This window comes from Rhinatrema bivittatum, chromosome 3, assembly GCF_901001135.1.
Source record: "Rhinatrema bivittatum chromosome 3, aRhiBiv1.1, whole genome shotgun sequence".
NCBI classification, from domain to species: domain Eukaryota; kingdom Metazoa; phylum Chordata; class Amphibia; order Gymnophiona; family Rhinatrematidae; genus Rhinatrema; species Rhinatrema bivittatum.
In genome coordinates, this window is record NC_042617.1 from 415,162,787 (window position 1) to 415,181,161 (window position 18,375).

The 18,375-nt window shown below is 41.7% G+C and overlaps 1 protein-coding gene across 1 annotated transcript in view; it reads right to left on the reverse strand.

Moving 5' to 3' along the window:
* LRRC1 (leucine rich repeat containing 1) overlaps nt 1-18,375 on the reverse strand; it is a 248,198-nt gene that overhangs the window by 66,756 nt on the left and 163,067 nt on the right. The window contains exon 7 of the mRNA XM_029595706.1: nt 13,498-13,572. Coding sequence (XP_029451566.1) covers nt 13,498-13,572 — 75 coding nt within the window. The remainder of the gene's footprint in view (nt 1-13,497; nt 13,573-18,375) is intronic.

An 18,375-nucleotide genomic window follows, 5' to 3' on the forward strand; every position in this document is an offset into this window, starting at 1 on the left:
CAAGGCTCCATCAAGCCCAGCATCCTGTTTCCAACAGTGGCCAATCCAGGCTACAAGTACCTGGCAAGTACCCAAACACTAAACACATCCCATGCTACTGAGGCCAGTAATAGCAGTGGCTATTCTCTAAGACAACATGATTAATAGCAGTTAATGGACTTCTCCTCCATGAACTTATCCAAACCTTTTTTAAACCCAGCTAAACCAACTGCACTAACCACATCCTCTGGCAACAATTCCAGAGTTTAATTGTGCGTTGAGTGAAAAAGAATGCTCCCAGATTAGTTTTAAATGTGCTACTTGTTAACTTCATGCCCCCTAGTCCTTCAATTATCCGAAAGAGTACCAATTCACATTTACTTGTTCTAGATCTCTCATGATTTTTAAGACCTCTATCATAACTCTCCTCAGCTGTCTCTTCTCCAAGTTGAACAGCCCTAACCTCTTCAGCCTTTCCTCATAGGGGAGTTGTTCCATCCCTTTCATCATTTTGCTCAACCTTCTCTGTACCTTCTCCATCACAATTATATCTTTTTTGAGATGTGGCGACCAGAATTGTACATAGTATTCAAGGTGCGGTCTTACCATGGAGCGATACAGAGGCATTATGACATTTTCCATTTTATTCACCATTCCCTTCCTAAGAATTCCTAACATTCTGTTTGCTTTTTTGACTGCTGCAGCACACTGAGCTGGCGATTTCAATGTATTATCGACTATTACGCCTATATCTTTTTCCTGGGTGGTAGCTCCTAATATGGAGCATAATATCATGTAACTACAGCATAAATTATGTTTCCATATATGCATCACCTTGCACTTATCCACATTAAATTTCATCTGTCATTTGGATGCCCAATCTTCCAGTCTCGCAAGGTCTTCCTGCAATTTATCACAACCCGCTTGTGATTTAACTACTCTGAATGATTTTGTATCATCTGCAAATGAGATTACCTCACTCATATTCCTTTCCAGATCATTTATAAATATATTGTTAAAGTATAGATACCTGAGGCACTCCACATTTACCCTTTTCCATTGAAAAAATTGACTATTTAATCCTATTCTCTGTTTCCTGTCTTTCAACAAGTTTGTAATCCACAAAAGGACACTGCCTCCTATCCCATGACTTTAGTTTCTTATAAGCCTCTCATGAGGGACTTTTGTCAAACTCCTGAAAATCTTAATACACTACATCTATTGGCTCACCTTTATCCACATGTTTATTAACTCCTTCAAAAAAATGAAGGAGATTTGTGAGGCAAGTCTTCCCTTGGGTAAATCCATGCTGACTGTGTTCCATTAAACCATGTCTTTCTATAAGTTCTGTGACTTTGATCTTTAGAATAGTTTCCACTATTTTTCCTGACACTGAAGTCAGGCTCACTGGCCTGTAGTTTCCTGGATCACCCCTGGAACCCTTTTTAAATATTGGGGTTACATGAGCCACCCTCCAGTGTTCAGGTACAATGATTGACTTTAATGATAGGTTACAAATTTTAACTAATAGATCTGAAATTTCATTTTTTAGTTCCTTCAGACCCCTGGGGTGCATACCAGGTGATTTGCTACTCTTTAGCTTGTCAATCTGGCCTACTACATCTTCCAGGTTCACAGTGATTTGGTTCAGTTCGTCTGACTCGTCACCCTTGAAAACCATCTCTGGAACCAGTATCTCCCCAACATCCTCATTAGTAAACACAGAAGCAAAGAATTTGTTTAGTCATTCTGCAATGGTCTTATCTTCCCTAAGTGCCCCTTTAACCCCTCTGTCATTTAAACGGTCTGACTCCCATACTTGTTTCTTGCTTCAGATATATTTAAAATAATTTTTATGATTTTTTGCTTCTACGGCCAATTTCATTCCAAATTCTCTCTTTGCCTGCCTTATCAATGTTTTATATTTAACTTGACAATGCTTATGCTTTTTCCCCTTTTCTTCAGATGGATCCTTGTTCCAATTTTTGAAGGATACGTTTTTGGCTGAAACAGCCTCTTTCATTTCACCTTTTAACCATGCCGGTAATCGTTTTGCTTTCCTCCCACCTTTCTTAATGCATGGAATACATCTGGACCTCGCTTCTAAGATTGAATTTTTAAACAATGTCCATGCCTATTGTACACTTTTAACCTTTGCAGCGGCACCTTTCACTTTTTTTCTATTTTCCTCATTTTATTAGTTTCCTTTTGAAAATTTAAAATTTAGAGTTGTAGATTTACATATTGTCCCCCTTCCAGGCATTAGTTCAAATTTGATCATGTTATGATCACTATTACCAAGTAGCCCCACAATGTTACCTCTCCTACAAAATCCTGCGTTCCACTAAGAATGAAATCTAAAATAGCTCTCTCATTGGTTCCTGAACCAATTGCCCCATGAAGCAGTCGTTTATTCCATCCAGGCATTTTATGTCTCTAGCATGTCCTGATGTTACATTTACCCAATACCCAGTCAATATTGGGGTAATTGAAATCTAAGCAAAGCATGAAGCAGAAAAATCCTGCACATCAATCAAATCCAACACATCCAGCGTGCAAGAACTAGGTAGCAAAGTCCATCAAATATAATAATTTTTTAATTGAACCAAAGTTAAAGACATCATTCATGGCAACTCCATGTCACTTCAGAAAGTACAGGTGAAAGGAGTCCCCCGACACGGTCCGTGTTTCGCGGTAGCTGCATCGGGAGGGACCCGCGGATAAATTTCATCTAGAACATAAAAGATAATAAATAATGGACCTTATAGAATGGCTATAAAGACTACAACTGGTAACAATTAAACATACCTTATGTATTCATCCTGGAGCGCATCGGCTCGTACAACAGGTAAACTATTTAAAGAGGCAGTTTTGGCGCCAAAGACAGGAAGTATCGCGATAGTGTCTGGAGACAGAACCACGCCCCCACTGAAGACAATTCAGGTAGACAGTGAACCATCCAGTGTCAGTTCAGGTGAATAGAAACCATTCAATGTCTCTATTGAGACCATTCGGATGGACCGAGGACAAATTGAAGATCCACTTTTGTTCCCGTCGACCCAGGATTTCAGAATAATCCCCTCCCCGAATCGGGGGAGCCACAACCTCCAAAATTGAAAATTGTATATCAGCAGTGGTGTGTTGATGTTGGACCCAGTGTGTAACTAGGGGTTCATCCATCCTGAGAAGACGAATATTAGAACAATGTTCTATGATTCGGGTCTTCACCATTCTCGAAGTCTTCCCCACATATAGCAAGGGACAGGGGCACTGTATAACATATACTACGCCCTTAGTGGTGCAGTCTGATTTACTTCGAAGTTTAACCACATACCCAGTGGTAGGATGGATGAAAGAGTCTGACTGTACAGTGTGACAGCATACTGAGCAGTGTCCGCAGGGGCTATGCTGGCCAACCCTACTCTCCCTTGATTGTCTATTGAAAGTAGCGTGTACTAGTTGGTCCCGAAGATTGTTACCTCTCCGAAATGTAAATCGTAATGGACCCTGAAACAGCGAAGTTAAAGATAAATTCTCCCAATGTCTACGGATCATTGCTGCAATTGCTTTACTTGAAATGGAGAAAGGTAGGATGCAGTTAAAACACCGATTATCATTGTCTGCTGAGGGGAGGAACAACCAGTCTCGATTGGTGTACAAGGCTCTCTTGAAAGCCTTTTTCACCACGCGAGGCGGATATCCCCTCTCCAGAAACCGCTGAGCCATCACCTTAGATTGTTCTAAATAGTCAGTACGGGATGAGCACAGGCGTTTTAATCTTAAAAATTGACCCGTGGGGATATTATCTTTCAGGGGTTTCGGGTGGCAGCTCGAGTATGCCAACAAAGTGTTCCTATCGGTTTCCTTCCTAAACAGTGTGGTAACATATTGATCCTGTTTGACAGAAATAACAATATCTAGAAAGGCAATTTGTGAGGAGTGAATGCAGTAATTAAACTGTATATGTGGATTTAGGGAGTTAAGCCAATCATAGAACAGAAAGAATTGAATGTCTGTCCCCTTCCAGATAATCAGGATGTCGTCAATGTAGCGTAACCAAGAATCTACAAAAATAAACCAGTCCGAGGGATATATCAAAGAAGTTTCATAGTGATCCATATACAGACATGCCAGTGAGGGGGCCATTGTGGCCCCCATCGCCGTCCCCTTTATTTGTTGGTAGTAGGTTTGATTAAACATGAAAAAATTTTTTGTCAGGGCAAGGGTGGCTAATTGCAACAAAAAAGAAGTAGACAGTCGTTGAGGAACTGGTCGTTGATCTAAAACTGTTTCAATGAGTCGTAATGTTTCTAGCTGGGGGATATTCGAGTAAAGTGAGATAACATCTAATGTAACAAAGAAAAAGCCCCCCGAGGGGACCGTAGAATTCGACAATTTTGTGATCAAATGTGCCGTGTCTTTCACATAAGATCTAATCCGGGCAACGAATGGTTTTAAAAAAATATCAGTAAACTGTGATAGTGGTTCCAGTAAAGAATTAATTCCCGAAACAATGGGACGGCCCGGAGGGGATATCAGAGTTTTATGGATTTTGGGCAGGAGATAAAAGAGTGGCATAATCGGGGTAGAATTGACCAAAAATTTCGCTTCCCTATTCGTGAGCATTTTCCGGTCAGAGGCTTCCTGAACGAGTTCTTTAATCGTTTTTAATAAATCTGGTGTGGGGTCTTCTGCAAGGAGTCTATAAAAAGAGGTGTCGCTGAGTTGGCGCAACACCTCCGCCTCATAGTCTGTCTTCCCCCATACTACTATACCTCCACCCTTGTCCGCCGGTTTGATAACAATAGAGGAGTCTTTAGATAATTCCTTTAAAGCTAAAGCCTCTCTTTGTGATAAATTATGCTGTATGAACTGTTTCTTGGTGGCGAGCAGCTGAGCATCTTTGCTGACTAAGCGTTCAAAAGCCCCCAATAAGGGGTGAGTGGGGCCCGGAGGAGTCCATCTGGATTTTTTAGAAATTACTGAATTGTCTGCAGTGGGCGGAGAATCAATAAAGAACAGTTTTAATTTTAGAATCCGAAAAAATCTATAAAGGTGCACCTGAAGGTCAAATGGGTCACAACGTGTAGTAGGTACAAATGATAGACCTTTCTGTAGGGCATTTATTTCTACGTCAGATAGCGCGCGGGAAGATAGATTAAATACAGTCTCAGAGTTCACTGCCATGCATCCGGAAGGTGCGAGGGAGGACGTGGTGTACGAGGCACTTTGTTGGCATACTCGAGCTGCCACCCGAAACCCCTGAAAGATAATATCCCCACGGGTCAATTTTTAAGATTAAAACGCCTGTGCTCATCCCGTACTGACTATTTAGAACAATCTAAGGTGATGGCTCAGCGGTTTCTGGAGAGGGGATATCCGCCTCGCGTGGTGAAAAAGGCTTTCAAGAGAGCCTTGTACACCAATCGAGACTGGTTGTTCCTCCCCTCAGCAGACAATGATAATCGGTGTTTTAACTGCATCCTACCTTTCTCCATTTCAAGTAAAGCAATTGCAGCAATGATCCGTAGACATTGGGAGAATTTATCTTTAACTTCGCTGTTTCAGGGTCCATTACGATTTACATTTCGGAGAGGTAACAATCTTCGGGACCAACTAGTACACGCTACTTTCAATAGACAATCAAGGGAGAGTAGGGTTGGCCAGCATAGCCCCTGCGGACACTGCTCAGTATGCTGTCACACTGTACAGTCAGACTCTTTCATCCATCCTACCACTGGGTATGTGGTTAAACTTCGAAGTAAATCAGACTGCACCACTAAGGGCGTAGTATATGTTATACAGTGCCCCTGTCCCTTGCTATATGTGGGGAAGACTTCGAGAATGGTGAAGACCCGAATCATAGAACATTGTTCTAATATTCGTCTTCTCAGGATGGATGAACCCCTAGTTACACACTGGGTCCAACATCAACACACCACTGCTGATATACAATTTTCAATTTTGGAGGTTGTGGCTCCCCCGATTCGGGGAGGGGATTATTCTGAAATCCTGGGTCGACGGGAACAAAAGTGGATCTTCAATTTGTCCTCGGTCCATCCGAATGGTCTCAATAGAGACATTGAATGGTTTCTATTCACCTGAACTGACACTGGATGGTTCACTGTCTACCTGAATTGTCTTCAGTGGGGGCGGGGTTCTGTCTTCTGATACTCTCGCGATATTTCCTGTTTTACTGTCTACCTGAATTGTCTTCAGTGGGGGCGTGGTTCTGTCTCCAGACACTATCGCGATACTTCCTGTCTTTGGCGCCAAAACTGCCTCTTTAAATAGTTTACCTGTTGTACGAGCCGATGCGCTCCAGGATGAATACATAAGGTATGTTTAATTGTTACCAGTTGTAGTCTTTATAGCCATTCTATAAGGTCCATTATTTATTATCTTTTATGTTCTAGATGAAATTTATCCGCGGGTCCCTCCCGATGCAGCTACCGCGAAACACGGACCGTGTCGGGGGACTCCTTTCACCTGTACTTTCTGAAGTGACATGGAGTTGCCATGAATGATGTCTTTAACTTTGGTTCAATTAAAAAATTATTATATTTGATGGACTTTGCTACCTAGTTCTTGCACGCTGGATGTGTTGGTAATTGAAATCTCCCATTATTATTGCACTGCCAAATTGGATAGCTTCCCTGATTTCTCTTAGCATTTCATCATCTGTCTGACCATTTTGTCCAGGTGGACGGTAGTATACTCCTATCACTATACTCTTACCCAACAAACATCGGATTTCTACCCATATAGATTCTACTGAGCATTTAGTTTCTTGTATGATCTTTATCCTGTTGGACTCTATACTCTCCTGACAAAGTACTACAACTCCACCAAGTTGATCCTCCCTATCATTGCGGTGTAATTTGTACCCTAATATAGCCCTGTCCCATTGGTTATCCTCCTCCTACTAGGTCTCTGAGATGCCAGTTATGTCTATCTCATTATTCACTACTATACAATCTAACTCTCCCATCTTACTTCTTAGACTTCTGGCATTGTCATACAAACATTTCAAAGTGCGTTTTTTGTTTGTATTAACAACCTGCTTTTTCAGTTGATATGGATAATTTGAAATTCTGTAGCTCAGGTGATTCTTTACATATAGGCACATGGACTACTTTTGCTTTTATTGGAACCTCTCTGTTGAGATGCCCTAACTCTCCTGTTTCATTAGTATCCTTCAAAGATACATTCCTCCAAACTGCTGAGCGACTGGCCCAATCTCAAACCGCTAATTTGAATCAAAAAATTGAAAAAATTGTCTGCTATTCAGTCCACACTTTTGCAAAATAAGAATGTGGCTCACTGTAGAATAAAACATTTAGACAATATTGTGCAGATTCTCAATTTCCGTGTGCTAAAATCTTTCCTATTGAATCTATGATTTCTCCAGCGGAATTGTTTAAATCATATATGTGAGATATATTCCTGGTATTTTACAAGGTACCATGCCCTCTTATAAGGAAGACCTTTTACCCTCCAGTTGGAAAAGAAACAGAGACTGGGCAGGATGTTTGAGATTTGCCTCAACAGAATGTTTCCTTAGATATTTCTGCAATTTTGGAGTATTTATTTATTTATTTAGCATTTTTATATACCGAAATTCTTGTAGCAAAGCTACAAATCAATTCAGTTTACATTTTAACATTAACAGGCATGTAAGAATGCGGTTACATAGAACAAAGAAAATTAACTAGGATCAGCAAACGAGAGGTATTACCATAAACAAAATAATATGATATTTATGTGTAACAAGCTCATAAATAGCTAAACAAGTAACATGCAAGACAATAGTTAAAGTAACAATCAAGACAATAGCTAAACTTGGTTCAATCTGGAAGAACTGCGGCATGAGAAGGCTGCATGTAAGAATGATATCTGGGATTACAATATGGTTATAATCTGAGAAAGCCATTTTAAGATGGAAAAGGCGTGATTAGTGGGAGATTATTGGTGTAGATTAAAAGCTTGCTCGAACAGCCAAGTTTTGAGTCTCTTTTTAAAGGTGATCGGGCATTGTTCTTGTCTGAGTTCGGGGGGTAATGAGTTCCATTTCTCGGGGCCCGCTTTGGAGTATACGGTGGTAGACGAAGCACACAGGGATATCCTTTTAATATGACATTTACTTCTCATCAAGAGGTTCTCAGACTGTTCTATCATTCTGTACAAGTTTTGTTTATGGAGTTAAAATTTAAGATCTTTCCGGAATTTTGTCAAGCTTCCCAATAAAGTAAGAAAAAGTTTTTGGTTATGACACAAGAGATCGTATCCTTGGGTGTCTGTTTTTAACTCAGATATCTATGTGAATGATTAGTGTCTCTTTCAATGGGAAAGTTTATTTTCTTTGAACCCTCTCAGTTACATTTATTTCTTGATTCTACTGCCCTTAGGAGTGATGGGCTACCTAGATCTTGAAATATGTTGAGTTGGCTGGTTAACGGGGATATCTTGTTATATGTTTAGAGGAATCTCTCTCGTCTTGGTAGAATTTTTGCTTTTTTTCCTTAAATTCTCCCTAATTTATAGGTCCACCTTCCATATGTTGTGGTCTTTATAGCATTAGATTTCTAATTCATTCTTATGTATAATATTTTATTTCTTTTATCTATTGCTGATTTATTTACAAGTTTATTCTTGCATATCAATGTTGAAATATATAAAGGAGTTTAAAAAAATAAAACTGCCAGAAATTACCTGTAATACCATAAACAGATTTCTTATACTGAAACTGTAAAACATGCCAATACCAATAACATTCTGTACTCCTGAAAAAGTTCCAGAGAGAAATCTATTATAGATTGTGTTCACACACCTCTGTATTAATGTAAACACATGCAAAAGCCTTTCATAACATGCCTACACCTACACACATTCTTTTCATGTCACACCTGAGCATTCTCATAGTCCAGATACTAAGCACAAGACAATCAGTGCATCTGCAAAACTACCAGAAGTCTCATTTGTATATCACAATTAGCAATTGCTTCACAGAATATTGGGTATGCACCCCAAAAAGGAAGATGATTTTGTTATAGTCTAAGCATGACAACTGAAAGAAAACAACCTTGAGTTTTACTGACTTAATGCTGGAGGGGAGAAAACTAAATTTAAAAACAAAGCAAGAACCAACCCATAAACAAATATACAAAAGAAAACATTTTTTAAAAAAATGACTAAACATAAAACAAAAAAAAAAACATCCCTGCAAAAATGAAAAAAAAAAATCTAAAAAACAGGCAAAAGAAGAAAAAAGTTGAGAAAAAGCTACCAAAAATGTAAAAAATTGACAATAGAAAATAATGAGCAAAGTAAAAACAAATCAAAAAATTACAAGGAAAAATGTTTCCCTATGCTTTCAAAATATCTTTCCACCCTGCCTGTTCACTACAATTGCTAAAAACATTTTGGATTTGAAAGGGGCGGCAGGAGTCCAATGATTACAGACTGCCATCCTCACTGATTCTGAGAGTAAATTTGCACAGGTACCTTTATTTGATTTTTATTCTGCCTTTCAGCCACTTCAAAACAGATTACATTCAGGTATTGTAGATATTTACGTTCCTGTGTCTTGCTTTATCCCACTCTAAAGGGGTAAAAATAATCTTGTTCCTTTTAGTCTCTCCTCTTTCAGTAAGTTTTGTTACGATAAATTGTATTTAAACAGTGCTTGAATGGGAGATAAACACAAAAAGCTGTGATAATTTAGATTTAATATTATAACTTGAATCCTACAAAAAAAAAAAAAGGTGCCTGCTACTAAAATGCATGGCTACTCTATCCACTTTCACTCTATGCCCGTTTGACTTTTCACAGCGATCTCTGAAGGATGCAAAAGAGGTAGTGTGGGAATCCTCAGGACCAGCTTCAGTGGCAGCATCAGCCTGTGAGAACACCAAAAGCAGCTCTTTCCATGGCCAGGATGTGTGTGTGTGCAGGGGGGGGGGGCGGGGAAGAGGGCTCGTCTCCCCCTGAAGACCCCACGGCACTGCGGGCAGCAGTGCCCTCTTCAAAGCTGCAAGGGCACCCTGCTCTCCATGCAGGTGGTGGCAAACACTTCTGCACATACAGCTCTCCACAGCTAAGAGAGACCCCCTGAGGCACCCCTTACAAGCCACACCACCATGCATCTGAAGCAGCAGTGCCCTGTGACCACACAGATTGCACACCTCCCCCTAAAGCTGGCGGGAGAATCATTGGTAAAGTTATTAAACTTATGCTTTGCGTCAGTAATTTTTGATTCCCACCTGCTCCTTCATCATTGAACTTAAGTAAGTATTTTTATTTATTTATATTCTGCTTTTCAATACTTCAAAGCAGATTATATTCAGGTACTGTAGGTTACTTCCCTATCCCCAGAGAGCTTACAGTCTTAAAGGTGAAGTTTAAAAGCCCGGCGCGCACCAAAATCGGTAGATGCGCACGTTGAATTTTGAAAAGTCGCCCAGATGCGCGCATATCTCCCACAGCGTGCAAATCTCACTCCGGTTGAAAAAGGGATGGGGTCTGAGTGGGACATGGCTGTTTCGGGGCATGGCTAAGATATATGCACACAAATACTTACGCACCTAGGCATGGGCCCAGTTGAGTGCCGCTTAAGTTAACTTCTGCTAGGAAGGAGGTGTAAGTTTAAATTAAGAAAATACTAACCATACCAGAGGGGTTTTAAGGGTCTGGGATAACTGGGAGCGTGCAAGCTATTAAACCAGTGGGGTTTGGAGGACTGACTGAGCAAATTGATGGACAAACAAGTGAAACTGGTAGTGGTGGGGACGCGTACTGCTTTCAAAATTCCCCAACTTACTCAGTATAAGTGGGATTTACACAGCTAGGCGTGCACCCAGGTGGTTTAATAACATGCCTGCACTTTATAAAATCAACACGTCTCTAGGCGCCAGCCCAATATGCACCTGCATGCTGCTTTGAAAGTTACCGTCCCTCGTTGTACCTGAGGCAACGGAAGGTAAAATGACTTGCCCAGGGTCACAAGTAGTGGCAGTGAGATTTGAACCCTGGTCTCCCTAGTTTGTAGCCCGCTGTTCTAACCACTAAGCTACTCCTCTACTCCAAATGTAGCGTTATATTGGGGCTACTCCCACTGACAGCTATGACAGACTCCAACTGGAGCCACGTTTCACCATCGATTTATAAATATTTCAGTTATTTAGTAATTTATTTTTTTTTAATATAACTATCCTCATGCTAGCAGTTTGATGGTCATCCTCAATGAACTTGGCTTATTCTTTTGAGTCTTGATGCTTTTGTGCCATCCATGCTGCTGTTTCCCCACATAACCACTCATCTCATCGATTATCAACTCTGATTTTCTTCTGTGCATACTTCCCAGTTATTGCATTTCACACAGGTCCGGTGCTAGCTTGTTTGCTGCCCTGTGCATACAATTATTGTGCTGCCCACCCTATCTTACTCTGTTTTTAACGTTTAATTATTATTGCTTTTCCAATACAATACAGAAGTACCTCCATACAATGAATTGGCTCTGACCACAGGGCTAGTCTACGCCATTTTAAAATTTCAGCAGGTGGGGCAGAAGCGCCTTAGAGATCGCTCGGCCCCCTTTAGACATTTTAGACCCATAGACTGTGTAAGATTGGTGCAGAGGTGAGGATAGGAGAAGGCTCATGGGTGCCAGTTTTTAAATTTTGGATTGCCAGACAGTAATTTCTCTAGACAGAAAAATTTGGTGTGCGTGTGTGGGGGGGAGGGGTGTAACAATCTAAAGTGGCATTTCCATATATCACATGCACCCCTACAGCACAGCTCCTGCCTTTAAAGTGGCTATAAAAGACACTACAAGAAAAAGTCCCAAGGTCTTTCTATGCAATAAAGAAACCCCTGGCCAGTTTCAACCACCCAATAAAATTACCATTAAAATTCATAGCTTCATTTAACCCTTTCTTCTAGATCAGAGTGAAATTTGGAATCAATACAGGATGGGCCAATCTTCCATAAGAACTCTGCACATCCAGTTTTCTAAAACACACTTTGTATCCACAGAAATTTCCCTCAAGAATGTGTGCAAAGCAGAGCTAGGACATTTCCCTTTACAACTCATCATAGAAAACAATAATATTTAAAATTCACTTGTTGCCTCAGTAACAGCAACATAACATCCCTCCATCCCTCCAGTTTGTGAAGTAGATGAACCCTGCAGAAAAAAAAACCTCAGAAGTCATAAAGCAAACTTGCCATACCATCACAGCATTAACTCCCAAGACTCAGAGAGCAACATCCCCTACCTAAGAAAAGGCAGCACTGCAAATATTACTCCAGGCCCTAGTACATAACACATTTCCCACTGGCAAACATGAATAAGGCAGACGGCTATAGATCCCTACACAGAATCCCTCTGGCACACATGCAGAACAAGAGACCACAAATTAGATGCAAACACGGAGAGAGAAACTGAAATGGAAGCTCTGAGAAGCCGGACTCTGCGTGCAGTGCAACACCAGAGAAAGAGAAATGCACTTCCCTCCTGTACTGATCAAAACACAAAAAAACTTAAGACATGAACATTCACTAAAACTGAAAATAAAACTTTCTACATTTGAGCTCCCATCCTACTCATCTTTCTTTTCCTCTTCCCAGTCTCCTCCTTCCCCCTCTCAGTCTTTCCCATTTAGCGACCCCCAAACCTCTTGGCTCCAGTGTGGCCCGGATGGCCCGGCAAGCAGAAGCAGCACTGCCCTGTGCCGCCTGCTCTCTGGCTCTATCACAGCAGCACTGATGATGGAGCAATTGGGACAATGTGAACAAAAAACGAAATTTGAAGATGTTTGTTTTCCTGATAGCTGGGGACACTTATGCTCCCTAGATCACCCATGTATAAAGGCCGAGACTTGACGGACATTGTGTTGGGAGCTGGGGGGATATGGGAGAACATGGCCATAGCAGGGCCAATAAGCACAGCAGAAGGAGAGGGGGGCTCTAATTGCCCAGATAAGAGAGCCAAGAGAGTGGTGGCTGCCCTGGCACTGTTCATAGATGCCCCGATGTTCGTTTGATGTGTTCTTATCACAGGCAGACCCCAAGCAACATAAACAATTGCCTAGGGTGCCAAATTGTGAAGGCGCTGAACACTCAGGCCAAAGATGAGTGAACTGTGCCAAGGAGGAGCCTGTTCCAATCATCCACTTCACTCTGGGACTCTGGAGAGGGGTGGTGGTAGAGGGACTTCAGCCAGCATCTGATTTCCAGGGTCTTCTGCCCCCTTCCCCAATTCTGCCTACGGGAGCCCAAATCCTAAATCCGGCCCTGGCCAGGGGATATAAAAAGGGGAGCCAGCAGCATGCTGGAAGAGTGGGAGAGCTGAGGTGCCGGTGAGGGCAGCGGCAGGAACATAGCTGACTCCTGCCACAGAGAAAACGCATCAAGCCTGGGTCAGAAGCCTGAAACTCAACCTGCTTTTCTGGGTAAGCTGAAGTACTGTAAGAAACTTCCATTAAAAAAAAAAAAAAATAATAATAATAATCATCTTACTGGAGGTAGGTCAGCCAGTTGGTTTCCATCCAACCAGAGGTCCTTGAGATTAAAAAGTGTTCCAATGGTTTCAGGCTAAAACATTAAATGAAGACAATTAATTCCTGAACAATCTATATTTTACTATCATACTATTTATTAAAAAGGTAGAACATGAAAATGCACAAATTAAAAAAAATATATATATTTTTTTTTTAAGTTCTTTAAGGGGTAATTTTCAAAAGCATTTACCCATGTAAAATGCAGTTTTACATGTGTAAATGGACTTTTTGATAATTACTCCAAGGGCTGTACACATCAAAATACACACAGAAGCAATTTTGCACGTCCTGTTAGGGGGTACTGCAAACAGGCATTCCCCGGGGCCAGGAAATCGTTTACGTGTACCCCTTTGATTTTCAAAATTATGCATGTAAACGTCTGCTTGCGCATTTCCACCTGCTCTCCAGCAAACAGAAATGTGTGCACTTATGTCGTGCTAAGTTACACGTGATCCCGCTAATTTTCAAAGCAAACTTACGCGTGGGTTGCCATTTTACTATCCTCTTAAAGTGCCGATAGTGTTCTGGAGGGCCTACATTAAAAATCAAACTGCTCTTTTCTCTTTAGAATATGACCATTGTTGTGGCACCAGAAATCAGAAACACCACTTTCACATGCCTATGACGTACATGTATGCTTTCTCATTCAGAAAAATATGGAATCGATGAACTATTTAAAAAAAATTATAAACACGTACTTTAAAAATACTTCCTTGCGCAATCCGAGGGCAAACATGAATCTTTGTTTAAAAACTAAATTAGCATCTATTTGCTTTTTCCTTTCTTTTATGTATAGAGGCATATTTCAACCTGGACTACATTCTTATCAGGATAGTGGAACCTGCCAAAACAGGTTATAAGTTAAATCTAACCCTGCTTCCAAAAAAGTCACCATTACAAGGATATTTCTTAAAGGAAGTGAGCATATAAGATCAATTCACTGGAAACGTTTGATTTTCTTTGGAGGGTTGTTCTTTAAATTTTTGGGGGGAGGGAGGGGGCAGGGCTGGGGAACTTTCAAAGTTAAAATTGTATTTTCTGGCATTTAAAAACAAAATTATCTAAATGCCACAGCTCTGGGGACCTTGAGGGAGAAACCAGCATCCTTATTTGAAGGATGTGGCATGGGATAAACATTACGGACACCTGGTGTCCACTCTTTGGGGCTCTAACTTCTTTTGAAATGTTGTATGTTCTGGGCGAGCCTGCAACCTTCTATACGTTGGGGAGTAAAGTGAAAAGAAAATTTGGATGGAAGAAAGAATTCAGGAAGGGGGTCAAGGAAATAGGTATTGAGGACACTTCTCCCTATGTACAGTATATACACACATAATTTTACTTATATCAAATGCCTGTCTATACCATTTCTTATTAAATATAACTGCCAGCCTGCTACATCTATCATTTAAGAGGAATTATATTATTTCAAAATGTGCAAATTTTTTAATTTTTTTTTTTTTTACTTAAAATATTCAACTTTATTTTTCTTATCCTCAGACATGAGAGCACTTCTACATTTGAGAACGTGGAATTGGCTAATATCAAACCATTTCACATTTCTGTCAAAGCTGTGCATTACCAATTGAGACCCAATATGAGTATAGCACGAGTCTGGCTTGCTGTGTTTGGTACAAACACAGCAAGCAAACAAAAGGGGCCAATTTAGAGGTATTTCAGGCCATCCATATTGGTTTTCCTGCGTCTGGATGTTCTGCTGCCCTGTGTATGGGAAGATATGGCAGAGCCTCCAGGTTTCTCAGGGGGTAGATTCTGTGGCAAGAGAAAATTCTGGCACATTTGCACATTAAATAACTTTATTTTATTAAAATAAAGTTATTTGTGACCTCTCCTGTGTCCGGTTAATTTAATATGGTCTATTTTTGAGTTCTGAGCAGGGGAAAAGGAATCTTCATCATTTGTGCAATGAAGAGAAAAAGGAGCATCAGCTTAGTAACAGGGCTGGGATTTTCAAGGAGGAGGAGAAGGAGAAGGAGTGAGGGTCTGAAATGGAAAGAGAAAAAGGAAGAATTGGGGATATTTGAGACAGAGAGATCGGAGGTGAGGGTGGGAATGATAAAGATGGAAAGAAGAGAGGGAAGGGGAGGAAAGATGGGAGGAGGGCAGGAGCATGAAGGATGGAGGGAGGATCAAGGATGGGGAGAGGCCAAAGGAGCATGGGAGTAAAAATGGGGGAGGAGAGGAGAATTCAGGAGCAGAGGGCAGGCAGAGAAGAAGGCTCCCCTCTCACAGATTCCCCCTGTCACACAAATAAAAAGCCTCTCTGTGTTCTTTCATAAGTTTTACATGTTCTAAATATTTCTACGCCAAGGTGTTAGCATTGTAACTAAAAAAATAATGTGAGTGCTCATGGGGAAAACAATATGGGTCGCATTTTCAGAGGATTTACGTGCGTAGGGGGCTTACGCGCACTGAGCCTATTTTATAAAGCCCCGGCGACGCGTCTAAGACCCGGGGTTTTACTAAAGGGGCGGGGCCAGAGGCCTCCGACACAGCGCCCGTTGCTGTGTCAGAGGATCGCGTGCAACCTGCGCCTGCCTCGAGGCAGGCGCAAAAGGTTTGACAAAGGTTAAAGTGGGTTAGAGTAGGGTTGGGGGGAGGAAGGTTAGGGGGAAGGGAACGGGGGAAGGCAGCAACCCCTTGCGCGTGCCGACCCCTGATTTTATAACTTGTGCGTGTGCAAGTTATAAAATCGGGCGTACATGTGCGCGCGCACATGTACGCCCACGCGCTGCTTTGAAAATCTACCCCATGGCTACAAATATGTGTTTTTTCCTTAGCTGGATGTTTCTCTCTCCATTGGTTTATTTTGTTTACTGGCTATCACCAAGGCTGTAGTTTAGCCGATATATTTGGTTCTACTAATATTTTTATTGCTTTCTAATGTGCTGTATTAACTTGTGTTTTGGCAGGTTATCTGGCATCTCATCTCTGGTCTTGGTATTACCTTGTACATTTTCTTGATGTTTTAAAGGTCCAGTATTACAATAATTATATTTTATTATGTAACTATTTTACAGTTTGAATTTTATTTGTATTTGCATATTTATTGCTATGTTTTCCTTTTCACTCTACAGAAAAGCAAGCAAAAAATCAGAACACACACACATAGGCCTGGCCCAGTCCTAATGCCCATCTCCACTCCCCTCTCTCTCATGGCCCACCCCACTACTCCTGCTACCAATCCCTTTCTCTCCCCAAGTTCACCTCCTCTCTCGTGACCCCCTTCCCACTAGCATGGAGCCCTCTCTCACACACAGACCTCCTTACTCTTCCCTTTTCCTACAGCCCCCCACCTGTCCCCATCCCCCTTAAGCCAATCCCTTATCTCAGCCCCTTATCCCTCCTGCCCAAACTGTTCCTCTCACACTATCACTTCCTCTCCCAACACCCAGTTTGATTCACTATCACCCTTCTCCACATGTTCCCTCTCACCCTGTCTCCCCACTTCTCCCCGACAAATTCAACCTCTTTCGTCCCCCTCCCCCCGATATTCAATCCCTATCTCATTCCACCATCCCTTCTCCTGTTGATCCCCCCCCCCCCCCCACTACATCTTCCTCTTTTGCCATTCAAGGCCTAACCTGCACTTTGAACTGTGGGGTTCAAAACTCTTGTTTGACGTGACACAAGGCACAATCATCCATTTCCGCCTCCTCTTGCTAGCCGGATGAACACAAGGGAGAGCAGCATACTCGTGCATCCGTCCCTGCAATTAGTTGATCTTTTTTGGTTCTATTTTCAATCTTATTGCGTTTTAAGGTACAATGCGTGTTTTTTTTCTTAGTCTATTGTACTTTTAAGGTTTATGTGTATTTCAATGTATTGTCCATGTCATTGTAATTTACCTAAAACAGTATTTTCTGTATTTATTTGGAATATAAACCTTGTAAATCAATCAGGGCTTACTGCGAGGGGGGCGAGGTGAGGGCCCAGGCAAATCTGCCAGAGCAGGGGCCTAGCAGAGGTTAAAGAATGGAAAGGGATCCCCCTGAAGGTTAAGGAGACAGGGCCATCGCCATGCTACCTAGGAGTTCTTTGCCTCATAAAAAGACAAGTGCCACCATGCTGGGTCACACCAATGTCCAATGCCCATCAAGCCCAGTGGTCACTCTGAGTCACAAACACCCACAAACACACAAAGACCCAGCAGATTTCTAGTATCTCACTCCCAGGGATAAGCACCGGCTTTCCCAAATCTACCCAGCTAATAACTTTTTATGGACCACTGCCACCATGGGCCCACTGCCACCCCAAATCATTGAGTGTTGCCAATGCTGCAGCTATCCACAGTGGCAAGGGGTCCAGGGCAACTGACCAGATTCGTCATCGCCCCCTCCCCCCCCCCCCCCGCATGAAGAGCCCTGTGTGCAGTTCCTGAGGTACCCCACAATGCTGTGACGAGTCAGCTTTTGCAGTCTGCATCCTGGTATCACAAGAGACTAGGGGCTCTGCTTGTTTGTGACCTGTGAGGAAGCCCTGGAGATACGAATAATGAATAAGCCTCACCAGGAGAAGAATTAGCATTTTCCATAGTAATTATACCCCCAGTGATCATCGTCAGATCAAGTCGCCTGTTATCAATAAATAGCCTGTGTGTGGCCCTTTTTTGTCTGACTCACAGTTTCAGACAAACAAACCCAGTTAAGGATTAATTTGATCTTATTTATGCGTTGCCATGCTGCTCGTCCTAAAGATTTGTGACTGAATTGAATCCCTAATAAATAAGAAAATATTAAATGTCGCCAACAAGAGATGCTGTAATTGACACAAAAATGAAGAAACCACATTCCTGGATAAGCCCCTAATGCTATTATCT